General features: G+C 36.5%; 3 protein-coding genes across 3 annotated transcripts; 1 reads left to right on the forward strand and 2 right to left on the reverse strand.

The window, feature by feature from the left end:
- Window positions 1–111: 111 nt before the first annotated feature.
- On the forward strand, window positions 112–4,883 carry LOC111795272 (nitrate regulatory gene2 protein). Its single transcript, XM_023677583.2, has 6 exons — window positions 112–322; window positions 1,198–2,347; window positions 2,711–2,782; window positions 3,246–3,460; window positions 3,551–3,774; window positions 3,887–4,883. Exons 2-6 carry the CDS (start codon window positions 1,258–1,260, stop codon window positions 4,578–4,580), a joined length of 2,295 nt encoding a protein of 764 aa, XP_023533351.2. The 5' UTR covers window positions 112–322; window positions 1,198–1,257; the 3' UTR covers window positions 4,581–4,883.
- A 1,226-nt stretch (window positions 4,884–6,109) lies between these two features.
- On the reverse strand, window positions 6,110–7,206 carry LOC111795783 (NDR1/HIN1-like protein 13). The gene has a single exon (XM_023678366.2). It carries the CDS (start codon window positions 7,203–7,205, stop codon window positions 6,216–6,218), a length of 990 nt encoding a protein of 329 aa, XP_023534134.2. The 5' UTR covers window position 7,206; the 3' UTR covers window positions 6,110–6,215.
- Window positions 7,207–8,499: 1,293 nt separating this feature from the next.
- LOC111795214 (protein argonaute 4) lies at window positions 8,500–15,647 on the reverse strand. The gene is made up of 23 exons (XM_023677508.2): window positions 15,484–15,647; window positions 13,929–14,175; window positions 13,565–13,770; window positions 13,253–13,477; window positions 13,010–13,146; window positions 12,828–12,925; window positions 12,650–12,747; window positions 12,111–12,270; window positions 11,905–12,021; window positions 11,712–11,819; window positions 11,544–11,606; window positions 11,356–11,469; window positions 11,117–11,282; window positions 10,930–11,042; window positions 10,552–10,689; window positions 10,302–10,432; window positions 10,106–10,171; window positions 9,879–9,942; window positions 9,672–9,783; window positions 9,519–9,592; window positions 9,324–9,418; window positions 9,188–9,219; window positions 8,500–9,048 (listed from the first exon to the last, which is right to left on the reverse strand). Exons 2-23 carry the CDS (start codon window positions 14,172–14,174, stop codon window positions 8,873–8,875), a joined length of 2,739 nt encoding a protein of 912 aa, XP_023533276.1. The 5' UTR covers window position 14,175; window positions 15,484–15,647; the 3' UTR covers window positions 8,500–8,872.
- Between the last annotated feature and the right edge of the window lie 719 nt (window positions 15,648–16,366).

Here is a 16,366-nt window from a genome sequence, read left to right on the forward strand (position 1 = left end):
AAAAGGCGGGGCCTTTTGGCTAAGTGGGACGAAAGAGGGCTCCACTCTTCAGCACCCACTTCCGGAATTTGTATGTGTGCGTTGTTATGTGGCTCTTGCATGGGCGCCAATGGGCCGCGCTTTCTTCCCATTCGTCACTCTCTCTTGCCGTTTTTGTTTGTACTTTTTTCACTCTCTTTCCTCTCTGTAAAAACCCCATTTCTGTAACACACGAATTTCTCTTCCCCTTCTCTCTCTGAAACGAATGATTCTACCATGTGGGTCTTCTCTAAAATCTCACCCTTTTCTTTGTTCCTCTTCTTGATGGCCTTCGTCGACTCTGGTATGCTTTCTTCTGCAAATTCTTTTGTTTTCACTTTTCTGCTCTGTAATTTCTTGCTTTTTTCCTCTTTTACGCACCCACTTTTCCCTTTTCGTTTCGTATAATTCCGACTCCGTTTTAGAATTTGGATCGGTTCTTGCTTTTCTGTCTTATTTCGCCATTCCAGTGAGCTTTCGATTGTTCATGGTCCTGAATCTTATCTATCCCCCTTGTTTGCATCTCCTTTCTGGTTTATCTCGGAAATTAGTCGGCTGTCCATTGCTCCGAGTCTTTGAATTTGATATGTTCTTCTGTAAGTTCTGTTGATTCTCTGGATTTTCGTAGACTGGATTGAATTTTGTTATATACGGAGTTGAATCCTTTGTTTTCAGGGGAAGCTCAGTTCTGGTTTAGTTAAATCCTTCTCTAAATCTTCGTGGAGATTCATCTGTTCACTTGATTTTCCCCATTTTAGGGTTCATATCTTTAGCTCGCTACCTTTTAGACTTTATTGGCTCTCCTTTCTGTTCAATTCTTTCTCTGTGTTCTTTATGTTCTTGTTCGAATTCTTATCCATAGATGGTTCTCCAAAGAACATCACTGTATCTGTAGAATTAACCATATGTTTTCAGATCCTTATGCTTGCTCCTTGTATTTCAGTTGTTCTGTTCTTCCCCATTTCTGAATTTTTTTTCAAAAAAATTCACTCCAGAACTCTCTTCTTATCCAATGATTTGTGCACACTCTATGATACAATTATGAACATGTTGTTTGAAAATCAGTAGTACTTGTCAATATTTGTTTAGAAATTTCAGGAGAGTTTGAATCTTGGGCAGTTATATTTTGTTTGCTGTTTCATGGTTTCTTACTATGTTATGCTTAAATTTGATATTCAGGATGAGTATTCTATCCAAATTCTGTATTAGGAGGGATATCGAGCTGTAAGGTTTACGGATATGGGAGCCTCGAGTTCTAAAGTAGAGGAAGATAAGGCCCTACGACTATGTCGTATAAGGAAGAAATTTGTTAAGCAAGCCCTTCATGGAAGGTGCTCTCTTGCGACGGCCCATGCTGAATACATTCAATCATTAAGATGTACAGGGACTGCTCTCAAAATATTTGTACATCCTGAAGGCCCAGTAGAATCGCCCCTATACACTTCGACTAATGCAACTCCGGAGCCCCTTGCCTTTGCTGAGAAGTCTATGTCCCAATTCTCGTTTTCCTCTCCATCCTTCTCGCAGCGTGTGGATATTGGTAACTTTTCTCCGTCACCGTCTCCTCCTACTTCGAGTCGGTTTCAGGCTAATCATATGCAATTCAGGGGTAGTTTTTCTAACAGAGTTGAAGAAAAATTGCCCACACCTGTTATTGGAACTGTAACCTCCTCAGACGTTCGACCAAGTGACGCACCTCAAACTCGGTCATTTGAAGGTTCTTCTGCACCTCAGGATGGAACTTGGGATTACTTTTTTCCTTCAAATAATCATGAATTTTCCTTCCAAGATGGGAATGGTATGAATAATGGAGGGTTTGAGTTTGAGAATACGGGTGGTTTGAAACACTTTAAGGAAGAGGATGCAAATTTCGAGTATAGAGAAAGAGAAGAGAAGGGTACGTTACATGTAGGGGAGGAATCTCAACTCTCGGAGGACGAGTTTGACGAACCTTCTTCGGAAACTCTGGTGCGAAGTTTTGAAAATTTTAACAGGGTACACAATGATGGAGCAGTGAATACCTCTCCTACTATGCATACTGCGAAAAGTGTAGCTTCGGAGCCCGAGTTAGTGAACCAAGGGAAGAACCACTCTCCTGGTTTATCACCTTTAAGAACCACGTCTTCGGTAGTTCCATTTACATCTGTTTTCGGTAAAGCTACGGCAAAGGAAGACGGTATTGAGAATACAGCTGTTCCCAAGGACTTATTTTCAAGCATGAAGGAAATAGAAAGTCTCTTTACAAAAGCTTCTGAATCTGGCAAAGAAGTTCCAAGAATGCTTGAAGCTAATAAGTTGCACATACGTCCAATTTTTCCCGGGAAAGAAAGTAATTTCTTACTCTCTCTCTCTCTCTCTCCTTCTGTGTGTGTGCATATTATACTCGAGCTTTGCGCTTAAGGTGAACTAAGATTTAGTTGTAATTTCGTAATTGATAATACGATCTACCCCGTACAAGATATCGGGGATTTAGCTAATGCCTAATGACACGATGATGCTTCATAATTTGGCATGGTTCTTTCATTATTTCAAAGTTGCAGTAAGATTATTTGGAATAATTGTGTAGTGATCAGCTAGACAGTCCACCTCTGGTATTGTAAATGTTTTTTTTAAGGATCTAGATGTTTGAAAGGTTTGTCTCGTAAATATCCTGTTGAAATGTTTTAACTCGATTGATTTTCTCCTTGTGCAGACCAACCATTATCATCAAGATTCTTGAAGTCCTGCTTTTCGTGTGGAGATGACCCAAGCGTTGTTCGTGAAGGTATAGGCACCGTTGTTTTCGTCTTCATAATCTATAAATTCTGTCGGTTTATGAAGTTTTTATAGCTCTTCGGTTGATTTGGGTGATCCAGACTCTCCTTATTAGTTATACTCATGAGGTGACATAAATTGCCAGTGTTTGTTTGTCGAAATGTCTGAATTCCAACCATTATTTGATGTCTATGACCAGCAGTTCTTATGTCTTAGGTTGTTTTCTTGTTGAGTAAGCTTATGAACATGTGCTGATCTTATGAACATGATCTTGTTCCCACTCTTAACTTCATTGAGATGCATGTTTACTTGGTTGGCATTTTTTACAAGCCCACATCTTACATTATTGAATCGATAAGCTGTGACCTCTGTATGTATTGGATAATCGATGTAGGCGATATCCTACCCGTCTTCACATAGCTATTCACTATGATAGCTTCATTAATCAATGGTCGTTCTTTGTGTTACCGCAGAGCCGGTTCAAACTGCAACAAAGTACTTGACTTGGCATAGGACGGCTTCGTCACGCTCCTCTTCATCCAGGAATCCTTTGGGAGGAAACTCAAAAGAGGATGTCGAGGACCACTCCAGCAACTTATTCTGGAATTTCTGCATGAACTCGGGCAGTCATGCGTCAACCTTGGATCGGCTATATGCATGGGAAAAGAAGCTCCATGATGAAGTCAAGGTTCTGCAGAACTTTAGTCTTGATATAGTTTCATGAATCCCTGATCTTGATTTAATAATTACTGATTTGGTTGTGTTCTGTTCATAACAGGCTAATGAGATGGTCAGGAAAGAGTATGACCTTAAGTGTAAAATGCTACGACATTTAGAATCGAAGGAAGTCGGTCAGCCAAAGATTGATAAAACACGAGCTGTTATCAAGGATCTACATTCCAGAATCAGGGTCGGACTCCATAGAATAGATTCTATATCGAAGAAGATCGAAGAACTGCGAGACAATGAGCTCCATCCACAACTCGAGGAGTTGATTGAAGGGTGAGTTCCTTTTTTCCTGCCATCATTCTTGGTTGGTCTGCTACAGATTCAATTTAGAATATGCAAATTTCTTGTTTTCATTGTGTAAATATTTGCGTTCGGACAACGACAGGTTAAGTCGGATGTGGGAAGTGATGTTCGATTGCCACAAGCATCAGCTACAAATCATCAAAGCAGTGTCGTACCATGGCAAAATGAAAATCTCAATGCAGTCCGAGACACAGAGGCACAATACCATTTATCTCGAAACCGAACTCGCATCGCTATCATCAAGTTTTACGAAGTGGATTGCAGCACAGAAGTCGTATCTGCAATCGATAAACGAATGGCTTCTCACATGTGTCTCTATACCTCAAAAATCATCCAGAGGAAAGAAGAGACCACAGCCCCCATCCATCAGAAATTATGGACCTCCCCCTATATACGTTACGTGCGGTGTCTGGTTGGAGAAGAGTAAAGATTTGCCTACGAAGGACGTCGTAGATTCGATAAAGGACTTGGCAGCCGAAACTGCCCGTTTTTTGCCACATCAAGAGAGAAACCAGGTAAAGGGGAAAGGAGCGAAACATCTTTCAATCTTAACAACCTTCAAGGCCGACAATGACAGTGAATCAATGGGCAATAATTTGTTACAAGACGACGAAGCGTCGAGGAGCTTGGTATCTGGGTTTGATAATTTCGGAGCAAGCTTGGTCAAGTTTTTCGAAAATTTGAATAACTTTGCAGAGTGTTCTGTGAAAATGTACGGAGATCTTGGGAATACCATCAAAGATGCTAAGAATAGGTACGAACAAGGGAAATCCTAGAAACTCGAAAAAGAGCGATGCAAAAAGATGAGTTCCACGACGATCTTTGTTGATGAGGATTGGAAAAATGCAATGCTTTAGAGGCGAGGCGAGTCGCGACATAGGATTACTATATGAGGAACATAATAAAAGAAATGGAATGGTAAGGTGTTGTTTTTATGTTGCTGGAATTGAAGCAGAAAATAAAGGAGGAGCTCAGCACATATATTAAGATAGAGGAGAGGTGAATTGATGTTGGAAGGTGTAATTATATCACTATTTTACATTACCCATCAAAATAAGAGTCATTCATTATTATTATTATTATTATTATTATTATTATTATTATTATTATTATTATGAAAATTTTTATTTTTGAAAAGATAATTGGTAGCAACTATATCATAATAAAATTTATTATTTAATTAATGAATATATAATCATTTTAAAATGTGGTGTATTAGTAATGTGAAATATAATGAATTTTCCTTGTAGGGAGCATGTCTAAACTGCCCATCATCTAATATATTTTATAATATATAGAATATTTGTTCAAATAAATTATATTTTATTAGAGATAGTTTTTTTTTTTAAATATATATTTTAGTTTCTTTTTTCAATTGGGTGTCAATTAATAAAAATATTTCTTTCACTTAATTCTAGATAAAAATCGTTAATACTTTAAATATTTTATTTCTTACCCTTAATCTTCAAAATATATATATATTTCAACTTTAAAAAACTAAAAAATATCTTTTAAATTTGGTGAAAATAAATTCAAAAATATTATTATTGTTAATATGTGGGACTCTTATCGACATAAATTTTTTTAATAGTATTAATAAAACTATGAAAAATTTTAAAAGCTATTTTTCAAACCCTTTTAATATATATTAAAAAAAAATTAAGTTTAAGGATATCTTTTTAAAAAAAAAAGTTAAATTTAAAAGTATTATTGAAATTTTGAAAAATTGAATGATGTTTTGGGGACGAATAATATTTTTATAATTTAGTAAAAAAAAAAAAAATCAATTAAATCCTTGGAGTTGCCAGATGTAAATCGATTATTTTAATGAAAATTTTCAATTATTAGTAAACCATATAACAATGAATAATTCATATGAAATAATTAAATTTTCGAGAAATTATTATATTTATTTCATCCAATTAAAACATTTGTTCTTTTAATTCAATGAATGAAGTATATTTAACATTACATCAACATTTTGTCAATTAACTTGAACATTTAACTCAAAATATTATTAAAAAAAAAATAATGTAACATTAATTAAAATAAAACTTTCTTTTAAAAATTTATTTCATTTTAATCCTTTCAAATTTTAAATTTCTAAATTTGACCCCAAAATTAATTTCCACCTTCTTAAATTTCCCTAAAAATATTTAATCTTGAAGAATTATAACAAAGACAGGTCTTAAAATTAGCTAAGTTAAAAAAAAATTAAATAAGATTATAAAATAAAAATAAAAATTAAAATTAAAAAAAAATTAATCCACGCATACAATCTTTTCTTTGATTTCAAAAAAAAAAAAAAGAAAAAAGAAAAAAGAAAAAAGCGGGAAGTACAGAGAAAGAAAGGAAAAATGAATAATGGGTATGGCGATTTACGAACCTGGATGAATGGCCGAACTCTGTTTCTACCACAGCTTCAAGCTATGTTCGCACTTCTTCTCCGTCGCCTTCGCCTTCCCCGTTACCTTTTTCACCCAAATCTCGCACGATACTTTTGCCCTAATCGTCCATGTCTTCATCCAGTATAATTTCATCTTAATCGGAGCTCTTAAATCCACCTTCAATTTCACTTTCCCCTGCTTCTCTGAATCCTTCAATGCTTTCACAGCACTGCTCGACAATTTGATGCCAGATCCTTTAAGCTTTCCCGCCATAACCGTCACATTTCTCCACGGCTGATACAACGCCGGCAATGCGCCTTTGCACAACATTACATCCCCGAAATTGACGCTAATGTTGCTGTTTCTCTCGTAGTAGATTCCGATTTTTTTGTTAGGGTTTTCGGCTCGAACAGTGACGTTAAATTGGGGAGAAATTGAGGCGTTCGGCTTGATCTGCATTCCCTTGGTGGAGATGGCGAGAATGGAGTAGCGAGGAGAGAGAGGTTGGAGGATTAAGAAGAAGAGGCCGGAAACAATGGCGAAAAGGAGGAGGAGAACGGTGATGAGGAGAAGAATGGAGCAGAGAAATCGGCGGCAGAAGGAGGGGCGGGTGTTCCGGCGAGAGTAGAGATCGAAGCGGGAAGCATTTTCGGGAGGAGGAACTCGGTAGACTTGGTCCTTGGGAAGCTGGATGACGTAGGTGCCGGGAGGAGGGTTCTTGGGAGGGATAGCATCGCCGGAGTGTGCAGAAGCAGCATCGGAGTCAGTGGGGTGAACACGTTCGGCCATGGATGAACGCAGAGAGGTTGGAGAAGATGAGATAGATTTATCATAAATGGAAAGAGAGAAGCGGAAGCGCGTAAGGCAGGAAGAAGAAAAAGGAAAGAGGTGAGCTGCTCCGGCTACTCTGTTTTGTTTACTTCCATCTATTATTATTATTATTATTATTATTATCATTATTATTATTATTATTATTATTATTATTTTAATTATGACGTGAAGTCGTGAATGCATCACCTATTTTTAAATAATTTCTGATATTTTTCTGTCCTTACTACTCTCCCTCCCTTTCTTTTCTTTTTTTAAATAATTATTTATTTGACAACTTCAAAGTTTTTTTATTTTTTTATTCCTTAAAATTAAGCACTACTTTTCCATATTTATTTGGTTTATTATCTACTTTCTAATTAACTACCAATTTATTTTTTAAATGTATTTTTTTTTCTTTTTCTTTTTCACACATAAGGTTAAATGTATTTATATTATTTTACACATAAGTTTAAATGTATTTATATTATTTTGATTTTTTTTTTCTTTTCCTTTTTCACACATAAGTTTAAATGTTTTTTTTTTTCTTCATTATTATCTATTGCGGAAATGAAATGAGAATAAAGATTCAATTTTTATTGGTCACAATATTCTATTTTTCATTCCACGAAAAAATTTGATGGGTTCTAATTTGACATTAAAAAAACAAAAAAAAAAAAATAATGATAAATTTATTAGAGACTTACGAATTTAAATTTAATTATCTTTAAAGCATTGATCTACATATTTAGTGTAGATGAAGCTTATTTTATACCAGGTTCAATAATTAAAAAAAATATAATTAAAAAGAATAGTTAATGAAATATGCAACTATAATATTTCCTTCGTCATTAAATAAAATAGATAAACCATTCTCTCGTCTTAGTTCCCTCATGATTAAATAAAATAGATAGACCATTCTCTTCGTCTTGAGTCGACGATCTTCTCCATTGAAAGATCCCTTATATGAATAATACACATTTCAATTCAACGAGCCTAATTCTAATTGTTTTGTTCCGAAACACACCATGGAGCGGTTTGTCCTATTTAGATATTCATGACCAAAAAACACTGGATTCTCTTTCGGATAGGCCCTAAAAGGAGAAGGAAGGCTGGAATGCCAACAGGCGTCTATTATTGAATTCACCCGATCCGATAGTACCCCATTTCTAGAACGTCCATTGTCACTGAATGGACAAGTCACCAATCCCTAAAACGGACTATGTAATTGAACCAACAAGTCGCCAATCCCTAAAACGGACTATGTAATTGAACCAACAAGTCGCCAATCCCTAAAACGGACCATGTAATTGAACCAAGGCATCTTTTCCATCTGAAGAGAAATTAAAATTATGTTTAGTTAGGTTGGGTGCTCTTTTTTACGTGGGAGAAAAGTGAAACTTTTACACGAAACTTAGTTTCGTTGTGGGGTGCGCTCGTGGCTTAATATTTAGACAACAGAAGAAACAAGACGAGACTAGAATTGCAGCGCCACCCAAAATTAAGCCAGAAACAAAATAACAGGTGATATTCATGTCCGCCACGAGAAGGCAGTTCGTTCAACTTCAAGTACACTATACGATTACGCTGGCTGCTAGTTTTCGACCAGGGAAATCAAAAGCCGCCTCTCCTTGCTGGGTTTATATATACTGAACAGGCAAGGTAAGGCAAGGTAAGGCAAGGTAAGGCAAGGCCGGCAGCACAAAATATAAAGACTTCAGGTTTTGTTAAGAAACTACACTCCCTACCAACACTCCCTACTAAATAAAAAGCTTCTCCCATCTATAGAGCAGCCTACCATCACCTGTGCAGTAAGTCAGGACGCCACAAAACTAGACACTAATTTACGAGGGGACACCAGCAGTCCAGCCCTCTCAACAGAAGAACATGGAGTTGCAAACCTTCTCCTGCAACCTGGGCAGTTGGGGAACAGGAACTGCCCCAGCACTTGTCAACCCACCGTCACTCGACGTTGTCTCTGACGATTCGTCATACTTGATGAACTGGCCAATCTGAGTGGCCGCCAAGTGTGCATAGCAAACTGGGGCAACTGCACCGATGGGATAAGAACACAATATTAACGCTACGACTTTGTTTCGACTTCATCAATTCTATATAATCAGACTTTGTTTCGACTTCATCAATTCTATATAATCAAACTCGAGCAATCTTAAATAATGGATCCTTACCTACAGAAATAGCAGTAGTACTTCTTTGGTATCTGTACAGGTAAAAAAAAACACACACACATACACAATTACAGAAACCATATTATGATTCTGTGAATGAAGAATGTGATATTTATCACCATTAAATTTTACTTACACATAGGATAGAGAATGCACAAGTTCTTGCAGGTCATCTGCAGAAAAACCAACTTCATCTAACAGAACGTGATAATGAGTTGGCCTTGTCGTGCCCTGGAGGGTTATACAGAGAGGAAATTAGCAATCAAACAAAATAAACGAGCTAGCAGCAGGCTACGTTGGATTGAAACAAAACTTCAAACATGGTACTCACTATCATTCCAGCATGCGCACAGAGATAGAAATCGTTGTTTCTTGGATGACAAATTTTGTTGTCAATAATGGTTCCTACACAATATTGTAAATGCGTAATTGTTTTAGAGGTAGAACAATTACAATTCACGCAATCAAAAGTCTAGAGGGATACCAGGAGGAACATTGTCAGGAGATCCAGACTGAAAGAACTTAGTATGATGGTTTTTCTGTGCAACAATCACCACAAACTTTGGGGACCAATTTTCATCGAGGAACTTGCAAGCCTATAAACATGTTATAGGAAAAAGAGTTGATTTGACTTCGAACTGAAGGGTACTAAATGATATTCAGAATGATTTAATTAAGCGGTTCATAAAACCTGGATGATCTGATCTAATTCAACATTTAGAACTTGATTGAATTGGGATTCACTGACACCATCCCTACTCAAAAACAAGTATAAAAGAAACTTCAGAAGCATGCATAATATAGCCATAAGCTGCGTTAACAAACGACACAATCTGATGTCTCAAACTTTAAATTTAGCTATTCGAAACCGCAACCCTCTATTACTGAACGCAATGTAGTATTCACAGAAATACTTGCCTGAATATTATAATCTGGTCGGGCTTCCTTTTACCTGAACTAGTATAGAAGTCGAGTAGAAGCTCCCTGAAATTCAAAAGGGAAAATGAACTTCTGAAGTCAGCAAACCACTTACCATAAGGAATATAGCTTCTTTTTTTTTTTGGGGGGGGGGGGGGAATCTAGCAAGCGTCGCTTAAAAGAAAAGATATCCAACCTCATTATGCCATCATCTTCAGTTTCAGAAATTCGTTTATACAGAGAATCTATCATCTCAACCTTTGGAGATTGAGTCCGAACAGCAGCTCGGTAGCGAGAAATCAAGGGCCAATGCCTGGAGCTGACCACCTACAGAATGGGAAGAAACATTGTTGTCACAGAAACAATCAATATTTAGATATTGAAGGCATGCTTAGCAAAAGAAAGACAATAAGGCAACATAATTAGCCTGAAATCAAGCAACTTACCGCAGCAATAGATGGGACATCAGACTGCCCTGGGGATCCATGTGAGACGTCCATACCCAAGATAATTGTGGGGACCTTTGAAACCATAGGAATGGATGGAGAATGCTCAACCGCTAACAAGGAATTTAACCCACCAAGCTACAGAAGATAAGAGGATTTAGTTACCAGAAACTGGCCTAAGTTGAGGTAACTCGCATAAAGTGTGTACTTCGTTTGACACAAAGGTCACCACATAGAACTCAACAACAACAACAACAAAAAAAAAAAACAGTTATCAAAAACAGAATCTCCAGCATATAGCACTAACTGAACACCGGTGCAAGAAAAGTGAACATACAAGACATAACGCCAATAAATCACACCCAAAAATACGCTAACCTTAGCATTGATTTTCAGAAGCACATTTGTGAGATATTGGTCATTTACTCGCATAGGAGCAATACACTGAGTAACTATGCCATACTCAGCAAGATTCTTCCTTTTCCAAGGACCTAACAAACGCTAATAATATCATTGTCAACATCATCCATAAACAAGGCCATTTACTCGCATAAGTGAACTTTACCATAAAGATCAGAATTCTTTCTCTCAGGGAGTAGGCAAAGGAGGAATTGTGGTTGTCCAGGAAGTTTAGACTGAACTTCCTCAAACATCTTTTCAACTCTAACCATGGGTGGTGCACGTCTGAACTGTGGATTTTCTTCAAAAACATCAAATGGTTCGTCTATCGCCTACAAACCAAAAAGGTATTTCGGTTAGTTGTTCGTTTAGTATTATAGGAACGAAGTATAAAAGATAACTTACAATGCCTTTCATATCACCACATTTGATAAGATCTCTAACAAGGCCACGTGTATCACAGCGTGCTGAAAAGTTTACAACAGCCCATCTCTCTATTTTGGTTGGTTGAGCTAATTTCTGAAGTCCAACAACACTGTAAATCACAGCCCACAGAATTAGCTAGAAAACTAAATAATGAGGGAAATACCAACCTTGTTGTTGAAATTCCACCGGCCATTACGAGGAAAGAAATCTTCCCCATTGCCCACTTTCAGCTTCAAAATTAAGAAATTCATCAGAAAACTAATAAATTAAGAGGTTAAGTTACAGAACAACTAGCTGAATAGACTACGATTCCAAAAGACAAATGCAAGTACTACCTTTGGAGCAGGTAGAACACGGCCTTCAACTTGAATGAAGTTTGAATTAATAGCAATGCCACATGACCGTAACATTGGTTCAGCATCATAATTGTTCTTTTTCAAAGACTGCATAGACCCCAATAATTCAGACACTATTAGGAATCAGTAGAAATAAAACTCAAATGTGGTTGAAGGAAGCCAAGACCCATACATCAGATAAAACCCTCATCCTCTCTTGGGGCTTTTGCCTCGATTTCTCAACAAGTGAAGCTCTTTGAAATGTAGACAGTGCTTTTGTGTATCTCTGGAGGGAGACTAAGGAGCATAGCTTCACAAAGAAGAAAAAGGCATTCAATAGGAAGAAAAGCAATCAATAACGCTATGATCTTCAAGTTTGAGATGGAATAATAGCTCTACCTCAATAGGGATATAAGTGGGACGCTTAGGCTTCCCCACATTTATACATGGAAGATCTGATGAATATCGAAGTTCTATGTGCCGATGATTTACAAAATAATCATAAACAGTGATTTCAATGGAATCTTCAGCACTCCCACTTTTCTGTTTCAATGTAAACCTATACCATACACCAAAAAAGAAACAAGACGATATTTAGGAGTCATTAGAAATACAATTCCGCTTTTATTTTCAACCCGCTTTCAGAAACTGTGATCATGCAAGAGAACTAACATTTTCGTGCACATCAAAATAATAATTTTTGGTGAGGAGACATGAAAAGAAAATGAGAAAAAAATAGCAATTAAAAACCAATTATCCAAAAGCCTTTTTACAGAATTGTTATTCTGAAAAAAAAAATGACGAGTGTTTAGGAATTATGTTCAACCACATAGAGTCATAAAATATAGTTTACACTAATGACATTACTTGTTCACAATTCTAACTTAACATGATTTAGAAACAGCAACTAGGTAGCAGCAAGAAAAGAAAAGAAGTACATTTGGTCTTTGCATGGCTTTTCGCTTAATCCAGTTATCTTATATTCTGAATTTGATGGGCTGGCTCGAATCCTCAAATTCTTGAGTGTCCGTTTAGCCTGTTGTTTAAGATCTTACAAAAATATGTAAGGCAAAGTAAAAGAAGTAGCAAGGATAAAATCAATCGAACATTGGTCACCTTGGTCCAGTCAAGTGAGAAAGGATCTCTGACATTCTGGTTTGCAATTAAAAAGTCCACAACAGGACCTGGCTGTATAATCATAGTAGTGGAAACATCTGAAGGGAAAAGAATAATAGAATGAATTAGAATATTAATAAATTCAATAAAATATAAGAAAGGGTATGATGAGAAAGACTTGCCAATATTTAAAGAGAGGCCACTCTGGGTTGTTCTAAAACTGGAGTGGAAGCCTCTGCAGCCCAGAACCCCTCCACCTACGCTAGTAAAACTTCTTGGATCATTATGGAAAAATGACTGTCTGACAAGTAGGCAACCTCTGCATCAAACCATGTTCTGTTAGAAAAAATATCAGAATAATCCTATAATCAGATGCAGCAGTAACAGTGTCTTTATTGAGAAAGAGAAAACAAAGTCGCACTTACTGCTTAGATGCATTCTGCCGTAAGATGATGTCCAGCACCCTGATGGCCTCTTGGAAATTCTCAGATTCCTGTCCACGTAAAGCACTTGCAATAGCCTGCATTGGAATCTTAGCAGCAAAGCTAATTTCTACTTTAAATGACTTTGAGCGGTATGGTCGTTTCATCCTTTTGCGGTCTCCATCATTAGGACTTCCAGGACCTTCAGGACTACAGTTTCCATTGTTCCTGTAGGAATTAAAATACATTATATAGCAACAATCAAACAGGTTTGATTTGATAATCAATCATAAATAAGATCCATTAAATTTATACCTGTTTGAAGAGACATCCTCAAGAACAACAGTAAATTCAAGTTTATTCCTCGGGAGAGGACCGACAGTGAATAAACTCTTCTCTCCATCATAAGCAAAATCCTTTCCAGCTAATTCACTATGATAAGTTTCATGTACCTTATCAATCACTTTTCTTCCTGCACCCTTTCCATCAACAGGACGACCATCTTCATATGAAAGCGCAACCTGTAAATTGCAAATATTCTTTAAAATATGAACAAGATTATCATCAAACTATCTCCAGCACAAAATTATACGAGCTTTGAACAGTTACAGTGAATGTGATCACAGTGGAACATAAATTGGTTTAAAGAAAGAGGGAAAATATAGAAAAAGGAACGTACACTGTAATGGAAAAAATGTCCTTCAATATTAGTGACATTAACTTTAAAATGATTTGTAAGCAGAGTTATCTTCTGGCCTTTGGAAGCAAGGCCACGTCGTGCAATCGGAACCCGAACAACCTTCTTCTTCAGTAACTCCGGAGGCTGCTCTAGTTCAGCTTGAACTGGAACAACATTAGGGGGAATAGGAGGTGGAGGCGGTAACGCGCCATCAGCCCCATTTCCATCTGGCTCATTTGAACTCATCCTAAAGTAATTTAAATGACTAGTAAGACACATAATACATAATTACGGAACTATTTATAAGCTAATAAATATGTCGTCTATTTTTTCTATAATTCAAAACCAAGCTAGTAGCAGTATTATATTGGAGTCCAAAAGGAGTGCCAATTCTAAGTAGTGGTTCGAGGACAAATATTGAGCAGCTCAATTTATACGGATTGAAACCCGACAATAAGCCAAACCAACTACCAACAGAAAATTCCAAATCTCCCATTCTTAATAGGGTGGATATAACAACGAAATATACTGCACCAAGAAACATTCAACGCTGTGGAAGGCCGAACATAGACAATTGTCATTAACCATAGCAGCTAGTCCCCTCAAAAGGTCCAGAACAGGAAAACCATATGAAAACCCTCATACGAACCAAGTAAGCTGAAAGAACTTCTCAGAAGCACAATGCAGAACTCGCATGTCCAATTGACAGGCACATCAAGATAAGACACCATTCTTAGATATATTAATAATGACGTTTACGATAATGACATGCAGGGTTCAACTAAAAGCAGAAAAACGTAACGGTTATACCATTGAACGGCTCGAAAAACATTAAAAACTAGTCCGCATAGTTTCAAAATTAGATTAAAGAATCGTGTCTTGGACTACTGAAGTACAAATAAACACGACAGCTTAAACATATATCAACGACAAAAATTTGCATATCCAACGAAGCGGAGCCAAAATATTAGGCAGTTGGTCCAACAAATAAATTAGAAAACAAAAGAACATCAAAAATCAGCATGCAAACACACATGCAAAAAACTTAAGCAAGCAAAGTCTACAGGATGGACGTCTAAATGATCCACCAACACTTCAAAACAGAGAGACCAGAACTAGAAATGAGAAGAAATAACCACTATAAAAAAAATAATAAAATAATAAATAATAAAAAACAATGTGATCAGAAAGGAAAAATCAAGCCGATTACCGAAAATGCATAAACAAGCGTGATCAGGAATAGAAAACTCAAGCCGTTCTTCAGACAACCGATTTTCAGTTCAAAATCAGAAGAAGGAGTAGAAAATACAGCAGAACACGACAAGACTCCCGACAACAACGAGAAGACACGTTACATAACGCTTTAAGAAGCCTTTAAGAAGGAAAACAAAATCAAAAGTAGATTGCAGGCCCGACAGTCAAGAGTAGCCGCATTCTCTCACAAAATAGAGAGAACGAAAAATATAACAGAGTAAAGAAAAATGACAAAAATCCATCAAAACACCATCAAAAGCATCAGAATCATAAAAAAAAAGAAGGATGATGAAATCTGTACCTTGATCAGAGAGAAGATCGAAGCGAAGACGGAGAGTGTGAAAACCCTAGAAACTACAGCAACAACTTTACACACAGTTCGCCAGCCAAGTCAAACTGTTTCTACCTCTCTCTCTCTCTCTCTCTCTCTCTCTAAATATGTAAATGAATAGAGTGATGAAATCAGCTCCAATAACGACGTGCTTACATCCTTTCCTTTTATATAAAATCACACCTCACGAAATGGCTGAATCACAACCGTTTCTCTTTTTAAAAATAAAAAATAAAAATCTAAAATGTGTCAAATCGACGGCCACGATTGCATTCAGTCAAGTGGCCCCCACGCGCGCTTTGTGTTCCTAAATTTCTCGGTTTTGCCGCGTGTAATAACCCACTCCTCCACTCAACTTTACTTTTTTGCCACCACTTAATTCGCAAAATGGCGGCTGTGTCCCATACCCTTACGTTTTGTGATGCGTGGGTCCATGTGTTCCTAACCTATTGACACGTGTATTTTCGTTGGGTATAAATAATTCATTTCGCATTAAATTATTATTTATTATATGAGGGCACTAATGTCAAAATATGAGGGGTAGAAGAGTAATTACAATGCTATTTCAATGTCCTTTTGAACTAAATAATTTTTTTAATTGATTATTTATTACTATTATTACCGAAGTAATAAATGGTTGAATGGTTAAAGATTATTGTGATAATGAAAATTGAAATGGTTATAAATTATGTTTGTTTGTCATTATAATTATATTTTTACTTATTTATAAATGTTATTGTTTTTATTAGGAAATTTTATAAAATTTTCCTTATATTATATTAAAAAGTAATGGATAAAAATACATTTATAAAAGTAATTAAAAAATGAATATGTTTTTTTTAAATTAAGGGAT

Source organism: Cucurbita pepo, chromosome 5, assembly GCF_057944985.1.
Source record: "Cucurbita pepo subsp. pepo isolate OVF chromosome 5, ASM5794498v1, whole genome shotgun sequence".
NCBI lineage: Eukaryota > Viridiplantae > Streptophyta > Magnoliopsida > Cucurbitales > Cucurbitaceae > Cucurbita > Cucurbita pepo.

Bases quoted from the DNA above. Each gene is read 5' to 3' on its own strand.
- LOC111795272 (XM_023677583.2), top strand. From the start codon at position 1,258: ATGGGAGCCTCGAGTTCTAAAGTAGAGGAAGATAAGGCCCTACGACTA. The intron at 2,348-2,710 runs GTAATTTCTTAC...CTCCTTGTGCAG, and splicing joins AATTTTTCCCGGGAAAGAAA to ACCAACCATTATCATCAAGA. The intron at 3,461-3,550 runs GTTCTGCAGAAC...TGTTCATAACAG, and splicing joins AGCTCCATGATGAAGTCAAG to GCTAATGAGATGGTCAGGAA.
- LOC111795783 (XM_023678366.2), bottom strand. From the start codon at position 7,205: ATGCATTCACGACTTCACGTCATAATTAAAATAATAATAATAATAATA.
- LOC111795214 (XM_023677508.2), bottom strand. From the start codon at position 14,174: ATGAGTTCAAATGAGCCAGATGGAAATGGGGCTGATGGCGCGTTACCG. The intron at 9,593-9,671 runs GTATCCCTCTAG...AATATTGTGTAG, and splicing joins TCCTGACAATGTTCCTCCTG to GAACCATTATTGACAACAAA. The intron at 9,419-9,518 runs GTGAGTACCATG...ATAACCCTCCAG, and splicing joins GTGCGCATGCTGGAATGATA to GGCACGACAAGGCCAACTCA.